Genomic DNA, 27,123 nt, shown 5'->3' with positions numbered 1-27,123 from the left:
GAAAATCGAATGTTACAAGCACAAAAAAACTATTAATTTATTAATTAAGTAACTAAAAATGGGGCGAATGCATTTCAAAAATAAATAAAAAAATGTCTGTTTTGAAAACATTCACAATATTACTTATTTTTATATTTGTCGGTGAAATTTGATAAAAATGTAATGAAAAACTTCTTACAATGATTAAAGAAAACTTGTTTTTAACACCTTAGGTTTTATTAAAGACTACATGTTTCAGAAGTTAAACTTCCATCATTCAGGTCTGTATAATAACTAAAATATAAAATTGCTCTATAAATAAGGAAAGGGAAAAGTTAGGGGGAGGGGGTTAGTCAAGGGGCGGAATTTGAAAACAAAAGGAAAAAAATGCTGAAACAATAAATAAAAAAAAACTTCTTATTCTTTAATGAGATTCAAAAATATTCCAAACAATTTATAACATGCCATTCATAAAAAAAAACTCTCCATGAAGTAAATAAATTGTACATTTTCATTATTATTCTAGTATATTATGTAGTTTTTTTTAAAGAAGTTTGAGAAAATAACATACAAGCGTTTGCAGATTTCATATGTTGATGTTGTTTTCAGAATATTCAGTTTTTTCTTCTTCCTCTTTCAAGTATTTAACATATGTACCTAGTCATGCCAGAAAACGTAAATACTTGAAAGCGGTCAGGTCCGGAGTCAAAATAATTGGTGGGTATATGAGGAAATGGATGAATGTGGAAGAGGCGAATAATGTTTGTAAAGTCAGAGTGGTGTGGCGTTCTATTCTCTCTGCCCACCCCTTCGGTAGTGACGTGATGGTTAGTTTAGTTAGCTGTCTTCTTCCTCATTTACATTTTTACGACTGTCAAATATGAATAAGTCCTAAAGTTTTTTGGGCAGGCTCCTTTTTATGTAAAAATAAAATAAAAATAGAATAATCGGTTTCCATAGATATATTAGGGGCTGATCTTTTTTAGTACACAATCCAACACAATCTTTGATTTTGTATTTCGTGCCGTTTTGTGCGTTTATTTTAGCTGGTTGACAGGTGTTTTTGTTCGTCAGATTCCGTATGGACATAAAAAATAATATCTAATTGCTACGCATTAAATTCCAAGTATGGCTTTTAATTTCGGAGCTACCAGTACATCCACGCCATCCTTGGGATTTGGTAGTGCAGCGAAACGTAAGTATTTTTTTAACTTTCGTAATATTTTAGGTTATACTAGATTTTTGGAGTTTTATAAATCCTATTAACTTGATAACATGTCTTTAAAGGAATGGAAAATAGAAATAATATTATTGTGGGATGTAAACATTAAAAATTATACAATTAAAATGGAAAATCACAAAGTTAGTGCTTCAAATATAAATTATATTAAAAACTTCCAGTTGTTGGATTATCTTCTTCTATTTTGGTAAATTATTTTTTAACCCTCGTGATTATTGTAATAATACTAAATAATCTTCTTCAATCCCTCATCCGCACCCGATGGTGCATAGGGCACTGCATCATTTAAACGCAGTGTTATCTTGATCGTTAACACATGAGGGAAGGGGATCAGCCCTCCTCTTCAGGTACTAGTCCGGGGTAGTATTGAATAAATATTAGAGTGATTTTTTTTTATTTGACCCCCCCACCTGGGAATCGAACCCGGGACCAGTACGGTAGCCGAACGTGATGACCATTACACTACGGAGGCGGATAATACTGTTTTAAAAAATATTTCATAAATCCTTACCTTCTGCTACACTTTTGTGTGCTGTTGAAAATTAAAAGAGCAATTTATTTTTGTTTTCTTTATTTAATAAATTTAAATTAATAACAAATTTATTTCATCACTATACTGAAATATAATTATGAAGCTAACAAATATTTAAGAACTGAGCATAATAATTTATAAAATATCGATTAAAAAAAAACGTAATTAAAAAAACTATAATTGCACCATTGTTTATGAAAACTGCAGCTTCAAGTGTCTTATTACATTGTTTGCGGGAAACGCTTAAAACCGTCTTTTACATACTCTTGGCAGAGAACAGTCTTATAATTGTTCTACCAAGAGGTAGAGTGCGAGATGCCACAAAACATGAACAGACCGGGAATTGGGTTTGCGGTTATTTTTTATTAGGTTAGGTGTGATTAGTATACGACTACAGTCTGTTCACGGTTATTTTACCTCCAGCTTTTTTTTAAACTATTTATTTGGCAGTATTGATAATTTCAAAAATATTAAGTTATTTTACCTCTAAGTTTTTTTTTGCTTTTTTTTTTTAAAATATTTATACTGCCAAATAAATAATAAAAAATAAAAAATTGTGGTGAAATAACTGTGAACAGACTGTAGTAAGTATACTAATTAGGGTCAGGGTTGATGAAAAAACAGCCCGAAAACAATATGTTGAGAATAATTGTAAATAACATGTTATAATAATAAATAAATGAATGTGTAAAAAGACCTGGATGATCTATGAAAAGATATATCGCTCACTCCTTTCAAGAATGTCATAAATCAAAAAAGGTCAATTTTCAGTTGTGCATGTTTTCGGAATGCCCAGAAAATGTACTTTATCCCAGCAAAAGAGGCATATTTTTAACTCAATATTTACCCGCTACAGGACAGAAAGTGTTGTTTTTGCATTTTGAAGAAAAGGTATTGTTTAATTATTTTTTTAAGCATACTAAATATTTTTAAAACTGAGAAAAAAACTTCAGATTGTACCTAAAAAGATCTGTTGCACAGTAAAAAGTTACATAAGTGGCTTGATATTTATTTTTAATGCATAATGTTATATTTTTAAACTCTAAAAACGTTCTCCTGAAAAATCAAGTTTTTTGATTTATGACGTTCTTGAAAGGAGTGAGCGATATGGTCATTTTATTGAATCAAATTGACCATTTCCTATATCTTGAGCACACATTAGTTTCTACATTTTTCACGGCAAACAACATTAGTCGATCATCATTTCTTGGCGTCCTTCTTGATTTCCGCTTTCTTCTTTTGCGGCGTCTGTTGCTCCTCGTCGCAGCCCCCGTAGCCCGCGTTGTCTCGGCTCTGTCCCGCCAGCGGCTTGTCCCCGAACTTGTGCGGCTCGAAGCTCTTCCCCACGACGCTGACGCCCGACCCGGCCTTGGCGGCGGACGCCTTCTTGTAGCGGATGTACAGGAACAGGGCCACGGAGGCGATCACGACCAGCACGGCCAGGATGATGACCAGGATCAGGTAGGGGGTGTTCTTGGATCCGGGGTCTTGGCCCATGTGGCTCTCGTGGATGTCGTGGAAGTCCGGGTCGCCGTCTTCCCTCCAGATGAAATTGCGCACGGTTGTGGCGATGTTATCTGCAAATAAAATCAAAATGAAGTCTTAAATTGAACATCTTCTTCTTAAAAACCCTCATCGGCACCAGATGGTGCAGAGGGCAGTACATCATATAAATGCAGTGTTATTTTCTACTTCTTTTTATAGATCCTCAGGATCTGTCTGTGCCTCTGCCTATCGCTCTTGGGATGTTGACTTTCAGCTATCTCTCCACCTTTTTGGAGGTCTGCCTGGCGGTCTATGTTCTTCAGGGTTTCCTTGAAAGTCGATATGTGGATGTCTGTCTTCTGACATTGTGTTTACATGCTCATTCCAGTATCGCCTTCGTTGTCGTCCCCACCTCACGGTATCTTCTGTCTTACACATGCTCCGGATATCAGTATTATTTTGGTCACTTTGTGCTAAAATCTATTCATTTTTAATTTAAGTTTTACTTAGTAAATATCACTATTTCTGAAATGATGCGGAATGCATCGAAACACGTGTCGCAATGGATTTTAAGAAATAGTAGTATTTACTAAGTAAAACTTGAATTTAAAAAAATTATCTTGATCTTTAACATATGAAGGAAAGGTGATCAGCCCTCCGCTTCAGGTACCAGTCCAGGGTAATATTGAATAAATATGAGAGTGAAATAATCCACCATTGAAAAAATACTGTCCAACTACGCAGTAACTTTACAATATTTTTAGAGTGTACAAATCTTTGTTCACAAATGATGGGTTGTACCGTATTTGGGAGCTTTTTATATCAAGATTCTGATTGATATCTCAACATAGATATTTTAATTTGTTAACATACTTCAGACGGGAAGGTTTTTCTACCCATTAGGTGGATTGATGCTTAACGACGGGAAGGGTATTTTTACCTTCTACGCTGGCCTCATTTCAAAGACAGAAAAGAAGGAAATATTTACATTTTTAATGTTTCCAATGTTTTTATATAAATGTTATATACATGTCCGCCTCCGTAGTGTAATGGTTAGCGTGTTTAGCTACCGTGCTGGAGGTCCCAGGTTCGATTCCCACGGGGGTGAAAATAAATGTTGGTGATTTTACACTGGAATATTTATTTAATATTACCCTGGACTGGTCACTGAAGCGCAGGAGTGATCACCTTGCCTTCTTGTAAGTAACGATCGAGAAAACACTGTGTCAATACGATGCAGTGCCCTATGCACCATTGGGTGCGGATAAGGGTTAGAGACATACATGTATACCAATCTCTTTGTTAAGGTCTTAACGTAACAACTTAACATAGCGTAAAAATACCTATGTGTATTATAGTAAGGGATACAATAAGAAATTTCATTACACTCACCGAAAACAGACTCTCCATTGTATTGCGTTGTCAGTTCTGCGATTTCCGTTGTCTTTTCTTCGACAGCTTGGACAGCCTCGGTCACAAGCGGGATGTTCAAATTCTCGGTCACCGCATTACCGAGGAGCGTGTTGTCTGTTCCCAGAATGTCAAGGATCGCATTGCCGCCAACCCCGTTGGCCGAACTGTTGGAGACGCCCATGGCGTTGAGAGCTTCGTCTATGTTTCCCAGGTTGTCGACGCTTAGTTCCGTTGCTTCTGGGGGAAGGATGGTTGTCGAAGGCATGTAACTGCCTACAATCTCGTTGATTTTGTCGATAATGTTGTCCGTGACTGTCTCTTGGTAGGGTTTCGTGTCTGGCGTTGGAAAGACTACGGGCGGAGATTTGATTTCCGGGACGTATTGGTGATGGTTGTAGTGATGGTAGTTGTATCCGTTGTAGGGCGCCATCTTGTCTTGCTGACTGCAAAAAGAAGATTAAACAAGTGCCTAAAACAATAAAAACCTATAAAAAATCATAATCTATTACCACGTTGTCAGCGGGACACGGCATTTGCCGTTTTTCGCGGACTGTCGGTCAACTGCGGGACACGGCAAATGCCGTTTTTTGTCGACTGTCGGTTATTGGCGAGAAACGGTAATATACGGGTTTGTTATCAGCGTGAAATAAAACGCGTTGAAGGGTAATCTGCTACCTGGGTGCCAGGCGACAGTCTGTTGACGTTATTTGAGATGCCTTGTCCGGATTGGCTAGTGTGTCGCTTGTAAAGGCATCGCCAGAAATCTAGAGTTTTTATGCGATCTCAATCTCCAGTTTAGTTTGAGTCATTTCACGTATTGGACTATTTTTCATCGTAATGGACTATTTTACCGCTCGCACTGTTTTGTTTACTGTTTGGTATTTTATTTTTTTAATATATTAGCATTGTATAGGGAATGATACCTCGGAGGGGAAGACTTTTAGAGTTTTAATGCTTCTAAAATTGTGAAATACGGAATACTTAATTAAAAATTATGATTATAATTTATTTTTGACGATCGAATGTCATATACGATTTCTTGAAAATTTCAATCGAAAATATTATTTGGTTTAGAAATTGTGTCAATTTTAAGAAAGCGATATATTTTTGCGCTTATCGCGAAAAACGTCCGCTATAGGCTAGAGTCTATTGTTCGAAGCACCCGACTACAATGTGTTACTATCACCCATATAATGGTAAAAACATTGAAATCTAACATTTTGATATATTAGATATTCAGTGCGGTACCCTGTGCATTGTTTATTTTTTTACTTGATATATTTTGCTCAAAGTATTATATTCAATACTATGGGCAACATATTTTCTTGAATAAAAAAAAATATTTACACAAGCAAACGTGAATTATATAAAAATTATTTTATTATTATTATTTTATTTCATGGGTTTTCTTTGACAGCGACATTACAATGACATCACACAAGCTTTTTTTCAAGTAAAATGTCATGGTTAACACTAAAAAATAATCTGAACAGTGGTTTAAGTGTTTAAATACAACCACAGATGGCAGTACTAGTGCCACTTTATAAATAAATGTTACCGGACTAAAGTTATAAACGCGGGTGTTTAGTACGCCCATACTACTTTGAGGAAAGTTTTGTTTGGATGACCATGTACAGCCATACTCCCGGACAAGTTAATATATATCCCGATTCAATTAATACTTTGTGCTGTTTGAATTTACCAGCCATTTTCTATGTCTCTGCATGAATGGTGTATAAGGAAATAAGGAATTGAAATAAAAATTTGTAAAAAAATGTCCTTTCTCCCAACCAATCGCTCACTCCTTTCAAGAACGTCATAAATCAAAAAACTTGATTTTTCAGGAGAACGTTTTTAAAGTTTAAAAATATAATACAATGTATTAAAAATAAATATCAAGCCACTTATTGAACATTTTACTGTGCAACAGATCTTTTTAGGTAAAACCTGAAGGATTTTTCTCTATTTGAAAAATATTTAGTACATTTAAAAAAATAATTAAACAATACCTTTTCTTCAAAATGCAAAAACAACACTTTCTGCCCTGTGGCGGGTAAATATTAAGTTATAAATATGCCGCTTTTGCTGGGATATAGTACATTTTCTGGGCATTCCGAAAACATGCACAATTGAAAATTGACAATTTTTGATTTATGACGTTCTTGAAAGGAGTTAGCGCAATGTCAAACACATACTAATACGTGAGCGGACCACAAAGTGTTAAGAACCATATCCTGTATTACAGTCTGAGGTAATTCGCCTAAAGCTATTTATTATATTTTGACCACAGGAACTGAATTATATGTTCTTATCAATCCTTCTCTGAAAAGTCCCTAACCGAACATATATCATAAAACTATATACCAATATATGGCGGTCTCACAAGTTATATACAACAATCGATTGTTATAGGAAATAGTAAAGTCAAACACATATCGCTCACTCCTTTCAAGAACGTCATAAATCAAAAATCGTCAATTTTCAGTTATGCATGTTTTCGGAATGCCCTGAAAATGTACTATATCCCAGCAAAAGCGGCATATTCTTAACTTAATATTTACCCGCTACAGGGCAGAAAGTGTTGTTTTTGCACTTTGAAGAAAAAGTATTGTTTAATTATTTTTTTAAATATACTAAATATTTTTCAAATGGGAAAAAACCTTCAGGTTTAACCTAAAAAGATCTGTTGCTCAGTAAAAAGTTCAATAAGCGGCTTGGTATTTATTTTTAATACATTTTATTATATTCTTAAACTTTCAAAACGATCTCCTGAAAAATCAAGTTTTTTGATATATGACGTTGTTGAAAGGTGTGAGCGATATGTATTAACAATTTTTCTGCTACTGTGAAATTGTCTGTTCTTGAGAGAGCCTTTTTTTGAAAAAAAAATGTAATAATAAAAAATATGTATTTTGTATATTAAAAGCGTTGATGACTTTGTGGTATGGTAATATTACACTCTCCTTATCTCCATTCATCGTTCACTTTGTGTAATTCCACTTAAAAACTCTACGTAAAGACTGCCAGTTTCGGAATAATCATTCCATCATCAGGTCAACTATAGTTGTAGTTAGTCTATAGTTTATAGTTAGCTATAGAATTTTTAAATGGTGTTACAGAAAATTGACAATGAAAAAGTGTGTTGTTAAAAAAATATGTAATTCAAAATAATAAAATAAACAATGCTCACTTACTTTGAAATGATAAAATCCTCCGTTCACTCTGGCCACCAAACCAAGACTGCTTGCAATCTCCGCTCGTGGCATATTAGTAATGCCGAGACAATATCCTTGTGGTTTCTTTCTTCATAATTGGAGTCAGCGACCACAACTTCCTTCCAAGTAGGCCCCCTGGACGGTGATTAGGCCGGCTCGAGTGACGTTCCGAGTGTTTCCCTCTTTTGTGGCCGTGACCAACTGGGAACGTGTTTACCTTATGTTAACTAACTAGTGTAGTTTGTCCGCCTCCGTAGCGTAATGGTCAGCATACTCGGATATCGTTCTGGAGGTCCCGGGTTCGATTCCCAAGGGGGGTAAAATAAATATTATTGATTTTTTCACTGTAATATTTATTCAATATTAACATGGACTGGTACCTGAAGCGGAGGGCTGATCACCTTTCCTTCATGTGTAAACGATCAAGATAACACTGCGTTTATATGACACAGTGCCCTTTGCACCATTGGGGTGCGGATAAGGGTTTTATATATTATTATAACTAACTAACTATCACGTCGCTCTCCGCAGGAGTAGTCAGAGAGAATACAACGGCACACCATTCTGTCTTTGCAAACATTCACCGCCCCTTTCATATTAATGCATCTCTTTATGCATTCCGACTGCTGATCTGGCTTGTATACATAAGTCATATATACATATAATATTCCCGATGAGTAATTTCTATTTCTCATTTTGGGACATTAAGGTTAACAAGACTGGAACACAAATAACAAAGTAACAAAAAAGATTTTTTTTAAATAACCAACACTAATACTAGTACATGGCAAAATATAAAAACAATAAACCGGTATAATGAATAGGCATAAGAAGCATATTTAAAATTAATAAATGAGAAAAACATAAGGTAAGAAGCATATTTAAAATAAACAAATGAGAAAATATAATAAATGAGAAAATATAAAAAAACAAAATAAGAAAATAAGACTAAACACTACATGTATATCTTTCCGTAAAGTACTTTTTCAGATCATTTATTTTGGATCCCCGAATGGGTTTTATTTTATATATGTCAGGCAGCTGGTTAATTTGGGTATCGGCAATATATTTTAAGGACCTTACTCCAAATTATCGGCACCACATGTATTTTGTTATGTCCTCGTGTATTATGATTATGAATTTTTAATATTTTTTAAATACTTGATTGCGGCAAGTTTTCATCGATCTTTCTCTGCTCCTATTTCCAAGTACATTCGTCTCATAAAGTTGTTTTACTATTCTTTCTTCACTCATTTGATTCACATGTCCAAACCATCTCGACACACTTTTCTTAATTTTATCAATAATGCTTGTCTTAGCCTTGCATTCTTTCCTTATTTCCATTCGAACATCTATCATATATGGTTTTGCCGCATTGAGAGATTGTATTTCGACTGCATTCATTCTACTTTCATCCTTATTTTGCCAACTTTACACTTTACTTTTATACATTAGGGTTAGAAACGAGACTCTGTTGTGTAGATGTTTATATTATTTAATATATTACACCCTCTATATTAATTTCTTTCATACTATAACTTCAGACTTGTCAAAATTCACATTAGAAGATCTTTTCCCTTACTTTTCCCCAATTTAACCCATTGTACCACTAATAAAGATGACATAATTTGTTTATACACCACAATATTTAATTTTGACACAATTTTTTTTATTAAAATACCATTAAGACTAAATTACACACAAAATAAAAATTGCAAAACATAAAAAGCATATTTTTTTGGCATTTTATTATGAAATCAGTAACCGAAATATACTTATTTATGTCATTTTTATGAATGAACTTATTGTCAATCAGTTTTAATGTATAAAAATCAATTAAAAGACAAACCGGCAAATCGCCAGCTTTGTGAGTCAGTGACAAATTGACCTTGGCTGGCAATTCGCCAACTTTGTGTTGCAATGGGTTAATCACAGTAAAACGCATTTGAAGTAGTATTTTACGAAAATGGAACTGTGTAAATTATCCAAAAATTTATTTTTAATATCATTAGCCCACCCCTGCCTACAGATATAGCGTTAAATTGGGTGATTCACCAAATTAGTCTATATTTATATTACAATTTCAATTAATCAAAACAGGATGTCCTGTGACCACACTGATAAATATTTCTAAGGAAAAAAATAAGGACTTTAGTACACAAGACCTCTCGTCGAAAGAATTTATGGATGTTTGCACATGCATACAAGGATTAAAGGCGTGTGGGGTTTTCCTGTATTCTGTTGGTGTAAATAACACTGCTTACTGTAAAAGGATGCATCTTTTTCTAGACTGCATGACAAATTTTGTGAAGGTCATTTCTTCAGATTGAAATTTGTAAATTTGGAAAGAACGGTAAAACAAATTTATGAGGCGAATGTAATTGGGAAAAGATGCAGAGGAAGACCGAGAAAAACATGACACGATCAGGTATGCCAAATACTTGAAAGTGGTCATGTTAGGAGTCGTAATAATCGGCGTTTATGTATGAGGAGATGCATGGACGTGGAAGAGGCGAAGAATGTTTGCAAAGACAGAGTGGTGTGGTGTTCTATTCTCTCTGCCTACCCCTGCGGAGAAGCGGCGTGATGGTTAGTTAGTTAGTTAGTGATTGGCGTGTATGTATATACACGTCAATCATTTAGACTCCTGACATGACCACTTTCAAATGTTCGACAAACCTGATTATAGCTGATGTGTTTTCCTAAATCGGGGTCAGCCACTTATACCTTGGTGTCTGTTCTTATAGCTATTAGTTTCGGAATCAGCCATTTTTATGGCGGCGTCTTATTGTTAGAGTCTGAAAAAGGCTATTTAGTTTTATTCTTATATAAATGCAGTTCCTACAAGAAATGTCAGCACAAAACATGAATTTACACATTTGTTTCATTTGTATTCCAGCCGCATTTGGCAATTCCTCATTCTCCTTTGGCTCCAATGCTGCCACCACGGCTGCTCCAACTGGGTTTGGCGGGTTCGGCACGGCCCCCGCTACCACCAACACTGGGTTCGGAGCCACCGCCGTCTCCAGCGCAGGTAAGCTATTCAGCAAATATACAAAACATGTGTTCGACCAATAGCCACTTATGGGATTGAGGCAAGAACAGATACTTCCAGAACAAAATCTCAACTTCGAACCTCCGAAATGAAGACTCTCCGATCCATAACCGGAAACACATTGCGAGACCGAGTAAGAAATACCGACATCCGGAGCATGTTTAAGACGGAGGATATCGTGAGGTGGGGACGACAACGAAGGCGATACTGGAATGATCATGTAAACAGAATGTCAGAAGACAGACTTCCACGTATCGCCCTCCAAGGCAACCCTGAAGGACGCAGACCCCCAGGCAGACCTCCGAAAAGATGGAAAGACAGCTGGGAGTCAACATCCCAAGAGCGAAATGCGGAGGCACAAACAGATCCCTAGGATCTACAAAAAGAAGAAGAAGAAGAAGTTCTTTGTGTAATACCACTTTAAAGTGGTAAACGACGAATGATAAGGAAAGTGTTATTCAGTAATATTTTAAGGGTGTTCAAATTCCACAAATGCTACATTTCACCCACACAGGGAAAATGTAAAATATAAAGTAATAAAAGGTACCGTAAATCTTCTTCCTCTTCTTCTTCTTCTTCTTCAATCTCTTATCCGCAACCGATGGTGCATAGGGCACCGCATCTTATAAACACAGCATTATCTTGACCGTTATCACACGAAGGAATGGTGATCACCCCTCCGCTTCAGATACACTAGTCCAGGGTAATATTTAATAAATATTAGAGTGAAAAATCACTTTTATTTATTTGACCCCCCCCCCCCCCGGGGAATTGAACCTATGACTTCAGTAGGGAGCTGAGCGTGCTGACCATTACACTATGGAGGCGGACAGTACATAGGCATATAAAAAACATAAGGTAAGAAGCATGTTAAAAGGATAAAAATGAGAAAATATACCTCATCATTAACACAAATCGCTCACTCTTTTCAAGAACGTCACAAATCAAAATACTTGATTTTTCAGGAGAGCGTTTTTAATGTTAAATATTATAATACAATTTATTAAACACAAATATGAAGCCACTTTTTGAACTTTTTACTGTGCAACAGATCTTTTTAGGTAAAACCTGAAGGTTTTTTCTCCATTTGAAAAATATTTAGTATATTTGAAAAAACAATTAAACAATACCTTTTCTTCAAAATGCAAAAACAACACTTTCTGCCCTGTAGCGGGTAAATATTAAGTTAAAAATATGCCGCTTTTGCTGGGATATAGTACATTTTCTGGGCATTCCGAAAACATTTACAACTGAAAATTGACGATTTTTGATTTATGACGTTCTTGAAAGGAGTGAGCGAAATATCTTTCCATAAAGTATTTTTTCAGTTTATTCATTTTGACTGGGTTCTATTTTATATATGTCAGGCAGCTGGTTAAATTGGGTAAAGGCAATATATTGTAAAGACCTTACTCCAAACTTAGTTGTGTTTATCGGCTCCACATGTATTTTATTATGTCCTCGTGCATTATGATGAATTTCTCTGCTAAAAATCTGTGTGCAGTTAAAATCCTTCGCGAAATCAATTACTGATTAATATCAAATGTACAATCACTCTATGTATTTTATTTGGTCTGTTAAGCAGGTACTACAGGATTCGGTGGGTTCGGTGCCCCCCAGGCCACGTCAGCCCCCTCGCTGTTTGGCGGATTTGGGGCTCCGGCCACCACGAGCACCGCATTCACCGGATTCGGGACAAACACATCAGGTAAAAAAAACTTGGTTAAAATATCATGGCAAAAAAACATCATGGCAAAAAAAAACATTTTAAAGAAATTAAATTAATAAACACACAATTAAAGTAAAAAGAAATTATACATACCGCTCACTCCTTCCAACAACGTCAAATATCAAAAATTGACAATTTTCAGTTGTCATGTTTTTGGAATGCCCAGAAAATTTACTATATCCCAGCAAAAGTGGCATATTTTTAACTTAATATTTACCCGCTACAGGGCAGAAAATGTTGTTTTTGCATTTTGAAGAAAGGGTATTGTTTAATTATTTTTTTAAATATACTAAATATTTTTCAAATGGAGAAAAAACATTCAGGTTTTACCTAAAAAGATCTGTTGCACAGTAAAAAGTTCAATAAGTGGCTTGATATTTATTTTCAAAACATTTCATTACATTTTTAATCTTTAAAAACGATCTGTAAAATCAAGTTTTTTGATTTATGACGTTCTTGAAAGGAGTGAGCAATATATTGCTCACTCCTTTCAAGAACGTCCTCATATACACACATATATATATTTTTTCAAATAGATATTTGCATACTTTGTCCTCTTAACACATTTCAGACGGATGTTTTTTACGCCTGTGGACCGCTGGCGACGGGATTCGATAATTATGTACATATATTTAAGACCTTAACAAAGAGATTGATATATAATATTCATATTAAAACATTGGATAATTCCTTCTTTTCTGCCTTTGAAATGAGGCCGGCGCAGAAGGTAAAAATACCCTTACCGCCCTAAAGCATCAATCGACCGAACTGGTAGAAATACCTTTCCCATCCAAAGTGTGTTAACATATTAATGTATATTATGATTTTCCATCCACAGGTGCCTTCAGACCTCCTGCCCCGACCGGCTTCGGGGCAACAAACACCGGGTTTGGTGCGACCAACACCGGTTTTGGGGCGACAAACACTGGTTTTGGTGCCGCAAACACCGGTTTTGGCGCGCCGCTGACTGGTTTCGGCGCTACAGGGGGCGGCTTCGGGACCAGTTTTGGCACGGGAACCGGTTTCGGTGGGGCCAACACCGGGTTTGGTGCTGGCGGGGGGTTCGGCACCAACTTTGGGGCTAAACCGCTCGGTGCTCCCGGTGCTACTACCGGATTTGGTGGCTTTGGCACCGGACTAGGGGCATTCGGACAACCGCAGCAACAGCAGGTTCAAACAATCTTTAAGTATTTGTAGACTGTGTAGAAACAAACAAATATTTAAGTCCTCAACATAAATGAAGGAGAATATGGAAGTCTGGGTATTTACAGGGCTTAAGCTGGTTTAAGTGATCACTTTACACGCGTGCAACATTCATCAATTCTACCCATGGTTGACAACCACACTACTCAAATTCTTGAAACTTATAGATATATTGATCAAACTCGTAACACAGTATGCGCAGTAACCCGCGCGGGTTCACTAGAGACATCTATGGTGGGATGAGGAAAGGTTTTTTAAGCAGAGACTATCTCATTTCTGTCGCTGGGCTAATCATCATTTCATAATTCTTCCTTGTCTAAAATATACATTACCAGAGTGATATTAATCAACGTTTTCATCCCAAATATCCGTGATCATAGATCAAATTTCATGAGAATTTCTCTCTCCGGGTTCCCGGTGAATACACAAGGTGATTATGCAGTTAGCACATTTCCGACGGATGTTTTTTACGCCTGGGGACCGCTGGCGACGGGATTTGATAATTGTGTACATATAAAATTATACATATAATTATACATTATGTACAAAGAGATTGGTACATAATATTCTAATAAAAATTTCATTGATCAATGAATCCGAATCAATTTAGCTGTCACTTTGTGGTACAATCTATCCAATTTTAATTTAACTTTTACTTAGTAAATACCACTATTGTGTGTGTTTTTTAAAAAATTATGATAGTAATAGTGAATAGTGGTATTTACTGAATAAAACTCAAATTAAAAATTCATATAAAAACAGTAAATAATTCCTTTTTTTCTGACTTTGAAATGAGGCCGGCGCGGAAGGTAAAAATACCCTTCCCGTCCTTAAGCATCAATTGAAATACCTTTCCTGTCTGAAACGTGTTAAGGTAGGAGTGACTGTCTTTGTAGTGAAATTTGGCTTGTATTTTATTAAAAAAAAATTAATCTTTAATTTGGTCAATTTTTTGTTACAGCCTCAAGCTCCCAATCCCAACGAAGCGCTGGTGAATGCCGTCTTTAACGTCAACGTGTTTGGTGACGAGAGAGACCAGATATTGGCCAAATGGAACTTCATTCTCGCCAAATGGGGCGTTGGTAAGCATATTTATTCACCGGAAAACCAATATGTATGTATTTATAAAAAATAACTATATATACTAGCTGTACCCGGCCACGCGTTGCTGTGGTTTAATTTGGTCAAAAGACAAAAAATGAAAGCACACATTTGTATTATGATTAATTTTACAATGCTTGTGAAACAATGAAAGTAGTAACACCATCAATATCTGTGAAGAAGCACACTTTTGGCTATGAGTAACATATAGTACGAATGTGTTGCTCTTACGTCCAACACATGATGCTTTACCCGTGGCATGATTTCAGATTTTGCACTAACAATCTTTTTTATAGTACTATATTCTTAGTAGATTATTAGAATTCTTAGTAGATTCTAAGGATTCTTCGACGTACTGTATTTATTTTTTACCTTAAAATAGCGTCAGATTGAGTTTCGGAATGATTTTAATGATGAGAAAACCTTCCCGGATGGGCATCAAACATATTTAAAAAAAATTATCGTGATCAGATGAGCGTTAAAGGCATGCATAAGTAACCAACAAACAAACATACATTCATTTTAATATATATAGATATATTTTTTATTATTAGATTAAAACCAATATTTTTAGCTTTTCCACTTTTTTATTTGACCAGCGACCGGGTTTCGTCGTTACCGACATCATCAGACTGATGTCGGTAACGACGAAACCCGGTCGCTGGTCAAATAAAAAAGTGGAAAAGCTAAAAATATTGGTTTTAATCTAATAATAAATTAAAAATGCAATTCCATCACGAAGTGTCAGTGGATAATATAAATCTATTATATAGATATATTGTTATTTTTTTTATATATGGATATATATATATATATTTGGATATATATATATATATATATATATATATATATATATATATATATATATATATATATATATATATATATATATATATATATATGGATATATATATATATATATATATATATATATATATATATATATATATATATATGGATATATATATATATATATATATATATATATATATATATATATATATATATATATATATATATATATATATATATATATATATATATATATATATATATATATATAATATATATATATATATATATATATATATATATATATATATATATATATATATATATATATATATATATATATATATATATATATATATATATATATATATATATTTGTCCGCCTCCGTAGTACGCTCACGCTCGGCTACCGTTCTGGAGGTCCCGGGTTCAGAAGTTAAACTTCCATCATTCAGGTCTGTATAATAACTACATTAAGTTATTATACAGACCTGAATGATGGAAGTTTAACTTCTGAAACATGTAGTCTATTATAAAACTCAAGTGGTAAAAAACAAGTGTTTTCTCTCATCATTGTATTGCGCCATCTGTGGGCGTCGGATGTAAGCGAGCAGAGCTCTGCGCAACAGAGCGGCGCAGAGCGTATAAGGTGATCTATGACAGTTGTCGGTCGATCAGAAAAACATGTTTATATTGTTATTAAATAAACTCAATTGAATAGTTAATCTTTGTTTTCTTTGCATCCTTCCCCATTCTTGACAGCACAAATATGTAAAAGTATTTTTTGAATGAATTATCGTTTTGCAGGAAAGGTTTACTACGCAAACAACCAACCGCCGCTAGAACTGACGGAGCACAACCCCCTGTGCCGGTTCAAGGCCATCGGGTACAGCTGCCTGCCCACGGTGCAGGACAAGGATGGACTGGACAAGGATGGACTGGTGCAGCTGATCATCAACAAATCCCAGGAGGAACTCAAGTGAGTCCACAACATTGCCACTCCAAATACAATGCAAATGCCAATTCACAAATCTCAGTTTTCTCCGCTTGGGAGATATTTTTAAATATTCTCAATGTTATTAATATTTAAAGCATTAACATTGTGGTTAGTCATTTTTACTTATTTTTTTTTTACAAAAATGTTAATAAAATTAGTATATAACCACTCACAGAGATTTTTATGTCTCTTCATCAGGACCATGCACTAAAGTTTTCAATACAGACATGCGTTACGAGCCGAGGTTAAACGTGCAATAAAATTAGACCTGTAAACGAATCAACTTTTAAATGTTCACATTGCTCATGGCGGACAACATGCTTCTTGACAGCTGCTAGCATTTTTAATGTTTTCGATTACATTGTTGTTTCATAGATTTTTAAAATATTCACTAAATATCACTGAATGTGAGGCAATGAAAATATTTTCAAATATTATCACTTTACCATTACCATTGTTGACAACCACACTACTCAAATTCTTGGAAGTTCTATATATATGAACCAATTACTAAACATTGTTCTTAAATCATTAGAACTTCTCTAGAGACATCTATTGGTGAGATGAAAAGAAGCTTTTTTATTGAGCAGAAACTGTTTGATTAGAATTTATAATGTGAGATCAAAATTAGAAATCAGAAAGATTAGAATGTGAGATCTTTGGAGATAATCTAGATTATGTGAACAAGTATTTGGACACACTCAAAATGTTTTAAACTAAAAAAATGTCCCCTTTTAGAAATAAATCCCGGAGGTGGACTTATCTCTCCTTTTTTAAACAAAATTCTATATTATTATTCCAGAACGCAGCAAACCCAGTTGCAAACCTCCCTGAATGCCGTGTTTGGTAACAAACCCAACCTCACTCTCAGCATATACTCCATAACTGGTACATCTCCCACAACATCTCAGGTAATATCAACACTTTATTTACCGACTAATTTTTCAAATACTTACCTTAAAAACCAAGCAAATTTGTACTAAAAGCAAAAAATACAAGCAATTAACAAATGCATTTATAATTTCTGTACCAATTACTTCATTATTGTGATTTTTATTATATTAACTACTAAAAGCCGACTAGTAGGCTCTTCGCTGCCAACTGTAAACGACCAAACACCAATCAGTCGGTTTTTCTACCCTACATACTGGAAAAAAATCTCACTTTATCGATTTCAAATTTGAACTTTTAATTTATAAAGGATATTTACTAGGAACTAAAAAATTAAAAATTAAAAAAATTAATTATGCACTATTATCTGTCATAAATTTACACGTTGAAGACAATATTTATGCACTTGAATTATAAGAAAAAATGTGGTACCGTAGAACAAGGCTACTTGACCTTTGATGTGTTACTTGAGCCCAGTACAAAAAAAAATTTAGATCTATATTTGGTCTACAATAATGAACGTATCGACATGATTCTTTGTTTCCCTGATAGGTGACACTTATTGTCATGATACGTTCATTATTGTAGACCAAATACAGATTTTAAACTCTTTTTTTGTACTCGGCTCAAGTAACACATCAAAGTTCAAGTAGCCCCGTGCTACGGTATTGTGATTCATTCCAGTTACATTTTGTATTTATTAAAAATATTGTTGAAGACAATATTTTTAATAAATACTTAATGTATTCTTCTTCTCTGTCTTATTCCTCATTCCTGAGGGTTGTGACCCTTGCAGAAGCAATGACTCTTCTCCAGTTATCCCTTGACTGCGCTGCACGTAGCGCTCCAACCACTGAGGTGCCTGCTGCTGCCTTAATTTGATCGGTCCATCGTGTGGGGATCTTCCTCTCCCTCTCTTTCCCTCCAGGCTACCGATCACAACTAGTCGTTCCAGGCTATCCTCGTTGCCATGCGCAACGTATCCAAAGAACTGGAGAATCCGTCGGGTACAGATAATGGCCAGAGGTCATAAGGTCAGAGGGTCATATACTTAATGTATATGACCCTCAAAATTAAGTATGTATGATCCTCAAAATGAAATGTGTATGACCCTAAGTATGCTAACAAAAGTAAGCTACGTGCCAAGTTACAATTGTGTCGTTTTGTCCCTCAGGCGATGCTCTTTGTGACGGAGAAGTCGTCCACCGGCGGGTCGGGCTCCAAGCTGCTGGCCTCGGAGGTGGCGCAGTTTCTCAACGGGCCCCTGCAGCGGCAGCAGCTCACCTCGCTGGGCATCACTGCCGTGAAGGCGCATACTCGGCCCGACGCCCGCCAGATGCAGGAATATCTCGAAGCTCCACCACCAGGTAAAGGAATTCATATCAAGATTTTTATTGTTAGCCAACAGATGAATAATTTTCACAAAGTTAGTGCCAAGTCAATAAACAATAAAATACCACCATTTCTTAAAATCTATTGTGACAAGAATTCAAATGATCACAGCGCTTTGCAGTAATCACCTCCGTTTTTGATCTTAATGTTCAGAACTATTGAAAGCTGTCTCACCGCATTCCCGGATCTGATACAGAAGCATCTAGGCTTCCTGACAGACCTTCTCTAGCAAAGCAATTTTTTTTTTAAATTTTCTAGCAAAGAAATTTATTGGAAATGCGAAACAAAATTGTATCCAGTTTTTACTGTGAATTTACATTGAATACCTTTCAATATCCCTGTCACTGCCAGTCTAAATAAATACTAGTTCAGAAGTGTTCAACAGAAACTGTTCAATGTTTAGTGTATAATTGGATTTTGGTTTCAGGCATTGACCCCCGACTGTGGAAGCAAGCTCAAGCCGACAACCCCAATCCGGAAAAGTACTTCCCCGTGCCAATGGTTGGCTTCAGCGAGGTAAGCACCCGGCGCGAGCCAGATGCAAATATATTTCATCGGCTTACAGCGCCTGCTGAGATCATCTATCTTATCATCCTATGATCCCTTTTATCATGTTACCCGCCCTTTTATCATTTTGTCCGCCTCCGTAGTGTAATGGTCCAGCACGCTTGGCTACCGTTCTGGAGGTCCCGGGTTCGATTCCCAAGGAAGGTAAAATAATTAAAGAAAACACTTCGTTTTTTACCACTTGAGTTTAATTATAGACTACATGTTTCAGAAGCTAAACTTCCATCATTCAGGTCTGTATAATAACTAAAATATAAAATATAAAATTGTTCTATTAATATTTTATAATAATATATATTGTTATAATAATAAATATATATTATTATAACAATATATATTTATTATTTAATAAATATATATTGTTATAATAATATAACAATATATTATTTATTAAATAATATATTGTTTCAAAATTCTTCGCCATTGCTTTCAATTTTTCCTTTGTTTTCAAACTCCGTTCCTTGACTAACCCCTTCCCCTTACTTTCCCCCTATCCTTATTTATAGAACAATTTTATATTTTATATTTTAGTTATTATACAGACCTGAATGATGGAAGTTTAGCTTCTGAAACATGTAGTCTATAATTAAACTCAAGTGGTAAAAAACGAAGTGTTTTCTTTAATTATTGTAACATGTCTTACCACAAAGTTAATGCCGAAACAATAAATAAGGTAAAATAAATATAAGTGATTTTTTTACTGTCATATTTATTCAATATTACCCTGGACTGGTATCTGAAGCGGAGGGCTGATCACCTTTCCTTCATGTGTAAACGATCAAGATAACTGTGCGTTTATCCGCACCCCAATGGTGCATAGGCCACTGCGTCATATAAACGCAGTGTTATCTTGATCTTTTATACATGATAGAAAGGTGATCAGTCCTCCGCTTCAGGTACCAGTCCAGGGTAATATTGAATAAATATTACAGTGAAAAAATTACTTATATTTATTTTACCCCCCTTGGGAATCGAACCCGGGACCTCCAGAAAGGTTGCCGAGCGTGCTGACCATTACACTACGGAGGCGGACAAATCATATTACCAGCCCTAAACCAATTTTTAATACAAAAATGCATTATATGTGGGAATGTGTTATTGCAAATGAATATTTTTTGATCCCTTGGATTTCGTTATATTGCGGTTCTACTCTATTACCAGCCCTAATTTATCATATTATCAACTCTATTTTATCATATTAGCCCCATTTTATCATATTACAAACCGTATTTCATCGTATTAGCTCCCTTTTATCATATTACCAGCCCTATTTCATCATATTACCAGCCTTCCTTTGTCATTCTCAACATTTTGAGTGTGTCCAAATACTTGTTCACAAAATCTGGATTATCTCCAATTACAGGAGTTATTTTCATATTATTTTTTGACATCTCATCAAAGAGGAAGAAGAATATGGAAGTCTGGGCATTTACGGGGCTGACGACCGTCATAAGCTGATTTAAGTGATCACTTTACACACGTGTAACATTCACCAATTCTACCCATTATTGAACACTACTCAAATTCTTGGAAGATATTTATGAACCAATTTTGAAACGTTGTTCTTGAATCACTAGAACTTCACTAGAGACATCTATTGGTGAGATAAAAAGAAGCTTTTGTCATTCCCAGTTGAGATTTGCAAATGGACGTGTGTTTAGATTTGCGACCGTTTCCAGATAAAGCAGCGGATCCAGTCGCAGGTGGAGGAGACACAGCTCCACGCCAACTTCCTGACGCAGGCCACCGCCGAGATCACGCAGCTCAGGGCCAAGCACGCCGCGTCGCTGGCCACCCTTCACGACCAGACCCGGAGGCACATGCATCTCCACCATCGCCTTCTCTCGGTAAGTGCGGAGCGAAGAGACAACTCAAGAGTATCTTAAAGAGCTGTGTATTCAAGATGAATTGGTCGATAGACGTCTCACGCTTCAATCGGCTACAACAACTGCAATGGGCAAAGTGATCTTACTAGCTCACAACCAGCGCACTAAATTTGGCGAGCGTGCCTTTGATGTTGCGGGCGTGGAATGCTCTTCCACTGATGGTTAAAGAGTGGGATGATCTTTAGAAAAAAACTAAAAACACATTTGTTTGCTAAATCATTTCCACCATAATATTTTCCCCAATTCATTCACAGTGAAGCGCCCATGAGGTAGTATTTTACGAAAATGGCGCTATATAAGTTATCCAAATTTATTATTATTAACCTAACCTAACCTTTTTTACGTTTCTTGGTAAACCCTGGTATGACCAGACTTCCTTCTTCTTTCAGGCACCGTAGCGTAGTTGGGTAGACGCTCGACTGCGAAACTTGCATCGCAGCTTCGATTCCCGCCAAGTGCAAAAAAAAAATCAAGAAAGATTAATTTTCAATTGGTCTGGGTATTTGTGATGTATTTTTCACATTTACCTTCCCTATCCTTACTATCCTACCTACAGACAAGCCTCTGATAGAGGCTTTGCGGGTTATTCCTTTAAAAAAATATATATTTATATAAAAAGGAACAATAGATGTTTCATATCAAGTTGAGACATAATACATGTATACAGGTCCTGCTGTCATTATGACCTTTACATGGCTTTGGCCCTCAGCAAAGTATGTTCACATTTAGAAGAAAATAAATGGCGTTTCCTGTTTGTTTTCAGGTGGTAGTCCGGCAGGAAAGTGCACGTCGCGCGGGGGCCGCCATGAGCCCGGAGGAGGAGGCGCTCCGGGGGCGCCTCGAGGCGCTGCACTCGCAGCTCACCGCCCCCACGCAGTTCAATGTGAGTGCCCCCCTTTGAGTCGCTTGCCCACCGCATTGCGCACTATGCGTGTGCCAAGGTGGATAGTCCCTATTGACTTTTCCCCTTAAAATTTTGCCTGATTACTTATAGGAATGGAGATATCGTGGAATTTTATAGAGTTAAATGGGATTTTATGTTTTTTCGAGAACAATACTATTTGACTTTTGGTTTCCGAAAAAACATCAACCACCGATAATCTCTCTATTTTCTCAACAGATATTCGAATAGCGTTTTCTCAAAATGAATGCACCGCTGCAGCTTTTATCGATATTTGTGGAGTTTATGATAATGTGGACCTTAATGTCCTCAAAGTTAAACTATGCTCGTTAAACTTTCCTTTCCAGATTGTTCAGGTGATTCTGAATATATTAAAAGAAAGAACTATTATTGTAAATGGGTAACATTTAACATAATTGAATTTTTTTTACAATAATTAAAGAAAACACTTCGTTTTTTACCACTTGAGTTTTATTATAGACAACATGTTTCAGAAGTTAAACTTCCATCATTCAGGTCTGTATAATAACTAAAATATAAAATATAAAATTTTTCTATAAATAAGGAGAGGGGAAAGTAAGGGGAAGGGGTTAGTCAAGGAACGGAGTTTGAAAACAAAGGAAAAATTGAAAGCAATTTTTTTTACATAAAGCACCGTTTTCGTATTGAAAATGTGCACAGACATTACGTCTGGTTTTTCGCGCAGCTGGTCGCATGTTCTAAATTTGTATGTTTATTTCATTTTCATTCCCTTAAAAATGAAATACAAAGATTTCTACCGGAAATCTATCCATGCCAAATTTAAGACTGGAAAATTATTGTAATTTTTTTATTATTTTTTGTTAACAGGGGCGTCTGAGTGAACTGCTATCCCAAATGAGAATGCAGAGATGTCAAGCTGCTACACAATCCTCTGAAAGATATTCCATGGATCAAGGTATACATTTATCGTTTAGCATTTTTTTCTTCGTTTTTGCAGAAATAGCTTAAATATTCATTGCTATTTATGAATAAATGTAACGAGGGTAATTAACCTGTCCGGGAGAATGGCCGTACGTAGTTATCAAAACAAAACTCTCCTCAAAGGAGTATGGAAGTTCATGAACGCCCGCGCTTATAACCCCGGTAACATATAAGCCCGGTGACATTTATTTCTAAAAAAGCACTTGTACTGCCATCTGTGGTTGTATGTAAATACTAAAACCACACTTTTTTTAATTTTGATAAAAATAATATGAAATATTATTTGAGTTCTTAATGATTTTACTTTCCACATATCTTGAAATTTAAACCGATTTAAAAAATATCAAAATATTAGATGAATTCACAAAATATAATAAGTGTGATTGTCAACACGCAAAAACTAATAGGTGTCTAAGCGCAGAGCTCCGCTTTCACATGCATAAACGCCACTGAGTACCTATAGCACAAAACTGCCACTCTGTTGATGAATCTCATTGAATAGTTTAATACCAACTAATTTTTGTGCGGGGAAACCCTTAAAGGTGGAGACTGACCGGAGCATTTTGTCGTAACATCGCTCGCGCGAGCGTCACCGAGCATCCGAAACTATGGATGGAGCGCTCGGCTCGGTGTACTAACTGCCTGAATGCTCGCATCGTAACGTGTTACGTTACGACGAAATGCTCTAGTCAGTCTCCACCTTAAAAGCATCTTTTAGATACTGTTGGTGCGTTGGAACGCTTATAAGTGGGAGACACTTATAAGCGTTCTATTTGCTTACGTTTGGTAGAGCGCGAGATGCCAAAAGACTTTGTACAGATCGGAGTTGGATTTGCGGTTACTTTTGATTATATTATTTGTGATTAATATACGACCAGAATTAGTAGACTAATTACGGTCGGGGTTGATGAAAAAACCGCCCAACAACAATGTGTTAAGGCGTTTGTCCACTACATGAAATTATATGGAATTTTACCGTCCGGCACATCAGTTAGCGTTTTAAAACGATGATTGGCTTGGATTAACTTCTGCTTTTGTCCATCTTTCTTCGGATCGGAGCTCTTGATCGGTGCGTGAACGCGTTGCGCGTAAATTCCATCACGCTAAACTGTCGTAGTCGCTTTCATTTTTCAAAACCAGACTGCCGGACGGTCAAATTCTGGGTAGTGGACAATCGCCCTTAATGTATATTGATGTTATTTCTCTCAAAACTTATTTAATTACTGAAGTTAAGATGTGTGAGAAGATAACAGTACCATAAATTATACTAATGATTCTGTTTGTCTCTTATAACAAGACATTTTAAAAATCTCATTGGCATTTGAAAATATGCCGCCGCGTACGGTTGACAAAAAACATACTCTTTGCTTAGCCGGTAATGGGTTCATCATCTCATATTTGGTTAATTTTATTTGTAATATTATTTTGTTCACAGGATCACAAGGCGATATTAAGCAATTCCTCTCCATGCAACAAAAGGGGATGACGCACCTCATAGAGACTGTGCACAAGGACCTCGCCCATCTCAATCTCATACAGGAAGGAATGGCGCGAGTGGTGCACGGAGCCGAGTGATGAAACTGCTGTAATTCTGCTTATAAATGTGAATTACAAAAATGAGGAATTATTTTTTTTACATATTTCAAAACAGATAAAACCTAATTTTTGAGCTATCGACGCATCAATTATTAACGTAAATGATATATTTTTCTAATTATCGATTTTTGAAAATTTACTCAAATAAATAAATGCAAATTATTATTTTTGATTGGCAAACTATTAATGCTAGTGTTTAAAAAAAAATCAAACACTTATCCGCACCCCAATGGTGCATAGGGCACTGGATCATATAAATGCAGTGTTATCTTGATCGTTAACATATGAAGGAAAGGTGATCAGCCCTCCGCTTCAGGTACCAGTCCAGTGTAATATTGAATAAATATTAAGAGTGAAAAAATTACTTTTATTTATTTGACCCCCCCCTGGGAATCGAACCCGGGACCTCCGGTACGGTAACCGAGCGTGCTGACCATTCCACTATTGAGGCGGAAAAAGGTGTTTTAAGTTATCAATAACATTGTCAATGTTCTGATCACGCTAAACTGTCATAGTCGCTTTCATTTTTCAAAACCGGACTGCTGGACAGTCAAATTCCGGGTAGTGGACAGTCGCCCTTAGAGTTCTTCCAGTGCGTTGCGAGTTTTATGACTGTTTACAATGGCGCAAAATATAGAAAATCCCGCCAAATGCCAAGTGCAATCCGTGATTCGTTTTGCAATCCGAATGGAGAAAACAGGAAGATGCATTTCTTGAAGAGATTACTGGGGATAAATTCTGGATGTTCTATTTCATACCTTAGAGCAAAGGCAAGTCTCCGGAGTGGCAACAACTACTATCTCCCACAAGAGTGGTGAAGTAGAGTTATTGAGTGGTGTTATATAAAGCGAATGAAGAATGATAAGTAGAGCGTTATACATATTACCATAACGCAAAGTTAAAATACTAAATATATAATAAAACCCCTATCCGCACCCCAATGATGCATAGGGCACTGCGTCATATAAACGCAGTGTTATCTTGATCGTTTACACATGAAGGAAAGGTGATCAGCCCTCCGCTTCAGGTACCAGTCCAGGGTAATACTGAATAAATACATATTATACAGTGAAAAACTCACTTATATTTATTTTACCCCCCTTGGGAATCGAAACCGGGACCTCCAGAACGGTAGCCGAGCGTGCTGACCATTACACTACGGAGGCGGACCATACTGTCATTTAACTCAAATTATTATATACTTTTGTTCCTTTTTTTCTTATTATCCGTAAACGCCAACTATTTTTTGGACTGCCCTCGTACCAGTACATTATCTTTTGTACAAGAATTTAAAAAATTAAATTGCTTAATATTTCTTATTGAATAAGACAAATATTATCAATTGTGCGTCATTGGGTAATTTCCTGTTAGTATTTGAATGAGTTAGTTATACTTTCATTCCAAAAATATTTTATTATTTCTTACGACAGTAATTATAATTTTGTATGTGTATATTAAAAATAAGCTACCAATTTTGTATGTTAATGTAATGAAATTCCTTATGTAAAAGGATAATGATATATTTTGTTAATATTATGTCCTGAAATTGTTATATGTTTATTGTAATAAATCCTAACTATTTTGATATAAAACTTTTATTTATTTAATTATTTAGGTGGCCGTCATCATATAGTTCATTGCCGTCAAGTGTTGTAAAATGTATGTTTTGTGTTAGAAGGATGTCAGTTGTATAAATCCCTCTCTTTTTGGAAAATCATGAACACAAAGCATTCTCCAATGTTTTCTTTGTTAGTTGACATAACGCATGGTACAAATGGGGAAATTTCATGAATTAAAACAATTCATTTGAAAATAATTTATAATTATTTAATATCAGTCATTAAATGTATTTTTATTTATACATAACACACTTAAAATGTAATAAAAAAGATATTTCAACACACGCAGTACGTATTACACCCTTTCTAAATTGTAATATAGCCTTTGAGATCAAAATGTGACTTTGTAAAATTAATATGTAAAATGATTTTGCGTATATTTTTGTATTTAGCTATAAAAAAAAGGATTGTTCCTATAAAAATAACTAATATAATATATATTATAGGTGCTTAACTGGGACAAAACATATTTTGTATTTTTTTATACCAAAAAAAAAGATGGAAGAAATCCTACAACAGTACCTATATCATTCATCCCCATCATACTACTTTAAAAAAAAAAATTTA

At 35.6% G+C, this 27,123-nt stretch overlaps 2 protein-coding genes across 3 annotated transcripts; one reads left to right on the top strand and one right to left on the bottom strand.

Annotated features, from left to right (window-relative positions):
* Window positions 1-1,005: 1,005 nt before the first annotated feature.
* Nup54 (nuclear pore complex protein Nup54) lies at window positions 1,006-27,119 on the top strand. 2 transcript variants are annotated; one of them, XM_088271709.1, is made up of 13 exons: window positions 1,006-1,174; window positions 10,764-10,898; window positions 12,502-12,627; window positions 13,487-13,818; window positions 14,813-14,933; window positions 16,552-16,723; window positions 17,544-17,652; window positions 18,807-18,999; window positions 19,452-19,540; window positions 21,271-21,438; window positions 22,241-22,360; window positions 23,228-23,315; window positions 24,777-27,119. In XM_088271709.1, exons 1-13 carry the CDS (start codon window positions 1,108-1,110, stop codon window positions 24,914-24,916), a joined length of 1,860 nt encoding a protein of 619 aa, XP_088127835.1. In that variant the 5' UTR covers window positions 1,006-1,107; the 3' UTR covers window positions 24,917-27,119. The 2 variants fall into 2 exon arrangements, with proteins under 2 accessions (XP_088127835.1, XP_088127836.1); XM_088271710.1 differs by having other exon boundaries at window positions 12,505-12,627; window positions 24,777-26,531.
* Window positions 1,774-7,971, bottom strand: LOC148302370 (uncharacterized). Its single transcript, XM_088271732.1, has 3 exons — window positions 7,844-7,971; window positions 4,629-5,092; window positions 1,774-3,328 (listed from the first exon to the last, which is right to left on the bottom strand). The coding sequence occupies exons 2-3, from the start codon at window positions 5,077-5,079 to the stop codon at window positions 2,952-2,954; spliced, it is 828 nt and encodes a 275-aa protein (XP_088127858.1). The 5' UTR covers window positions 5,080-5,092; window positions 7,844-7,971; the 3' UTR covers window positions 1,774-2,951.
* Window positions 27,120-27,123: the final 4 nt, after the last annotated feature.

The sequence above is a fragment of the Brachycentrus maculatus genome, unplaced genomic scaffold (genome assembly GCF_059751285.1).
Source record: "Brachycentrus maculatus isolate JH-2025_06_01 unplaced genomic scaffold, ASM5975128v1 h1tg000459l, whole genome shotgun sequence".
Taxonomy (NCBI): Eukaryota; Metazoa; Arthropoda; class Insecta; order Trichoptera; family Brachycentridae; genus Brachycentrus; species Brachycentrus maculatus.
The sequence above is the reverse complement of the archived record's forward strand: the minus strand, read 5'-3'. Positions and strand labels throughout refer to the sequence as shown.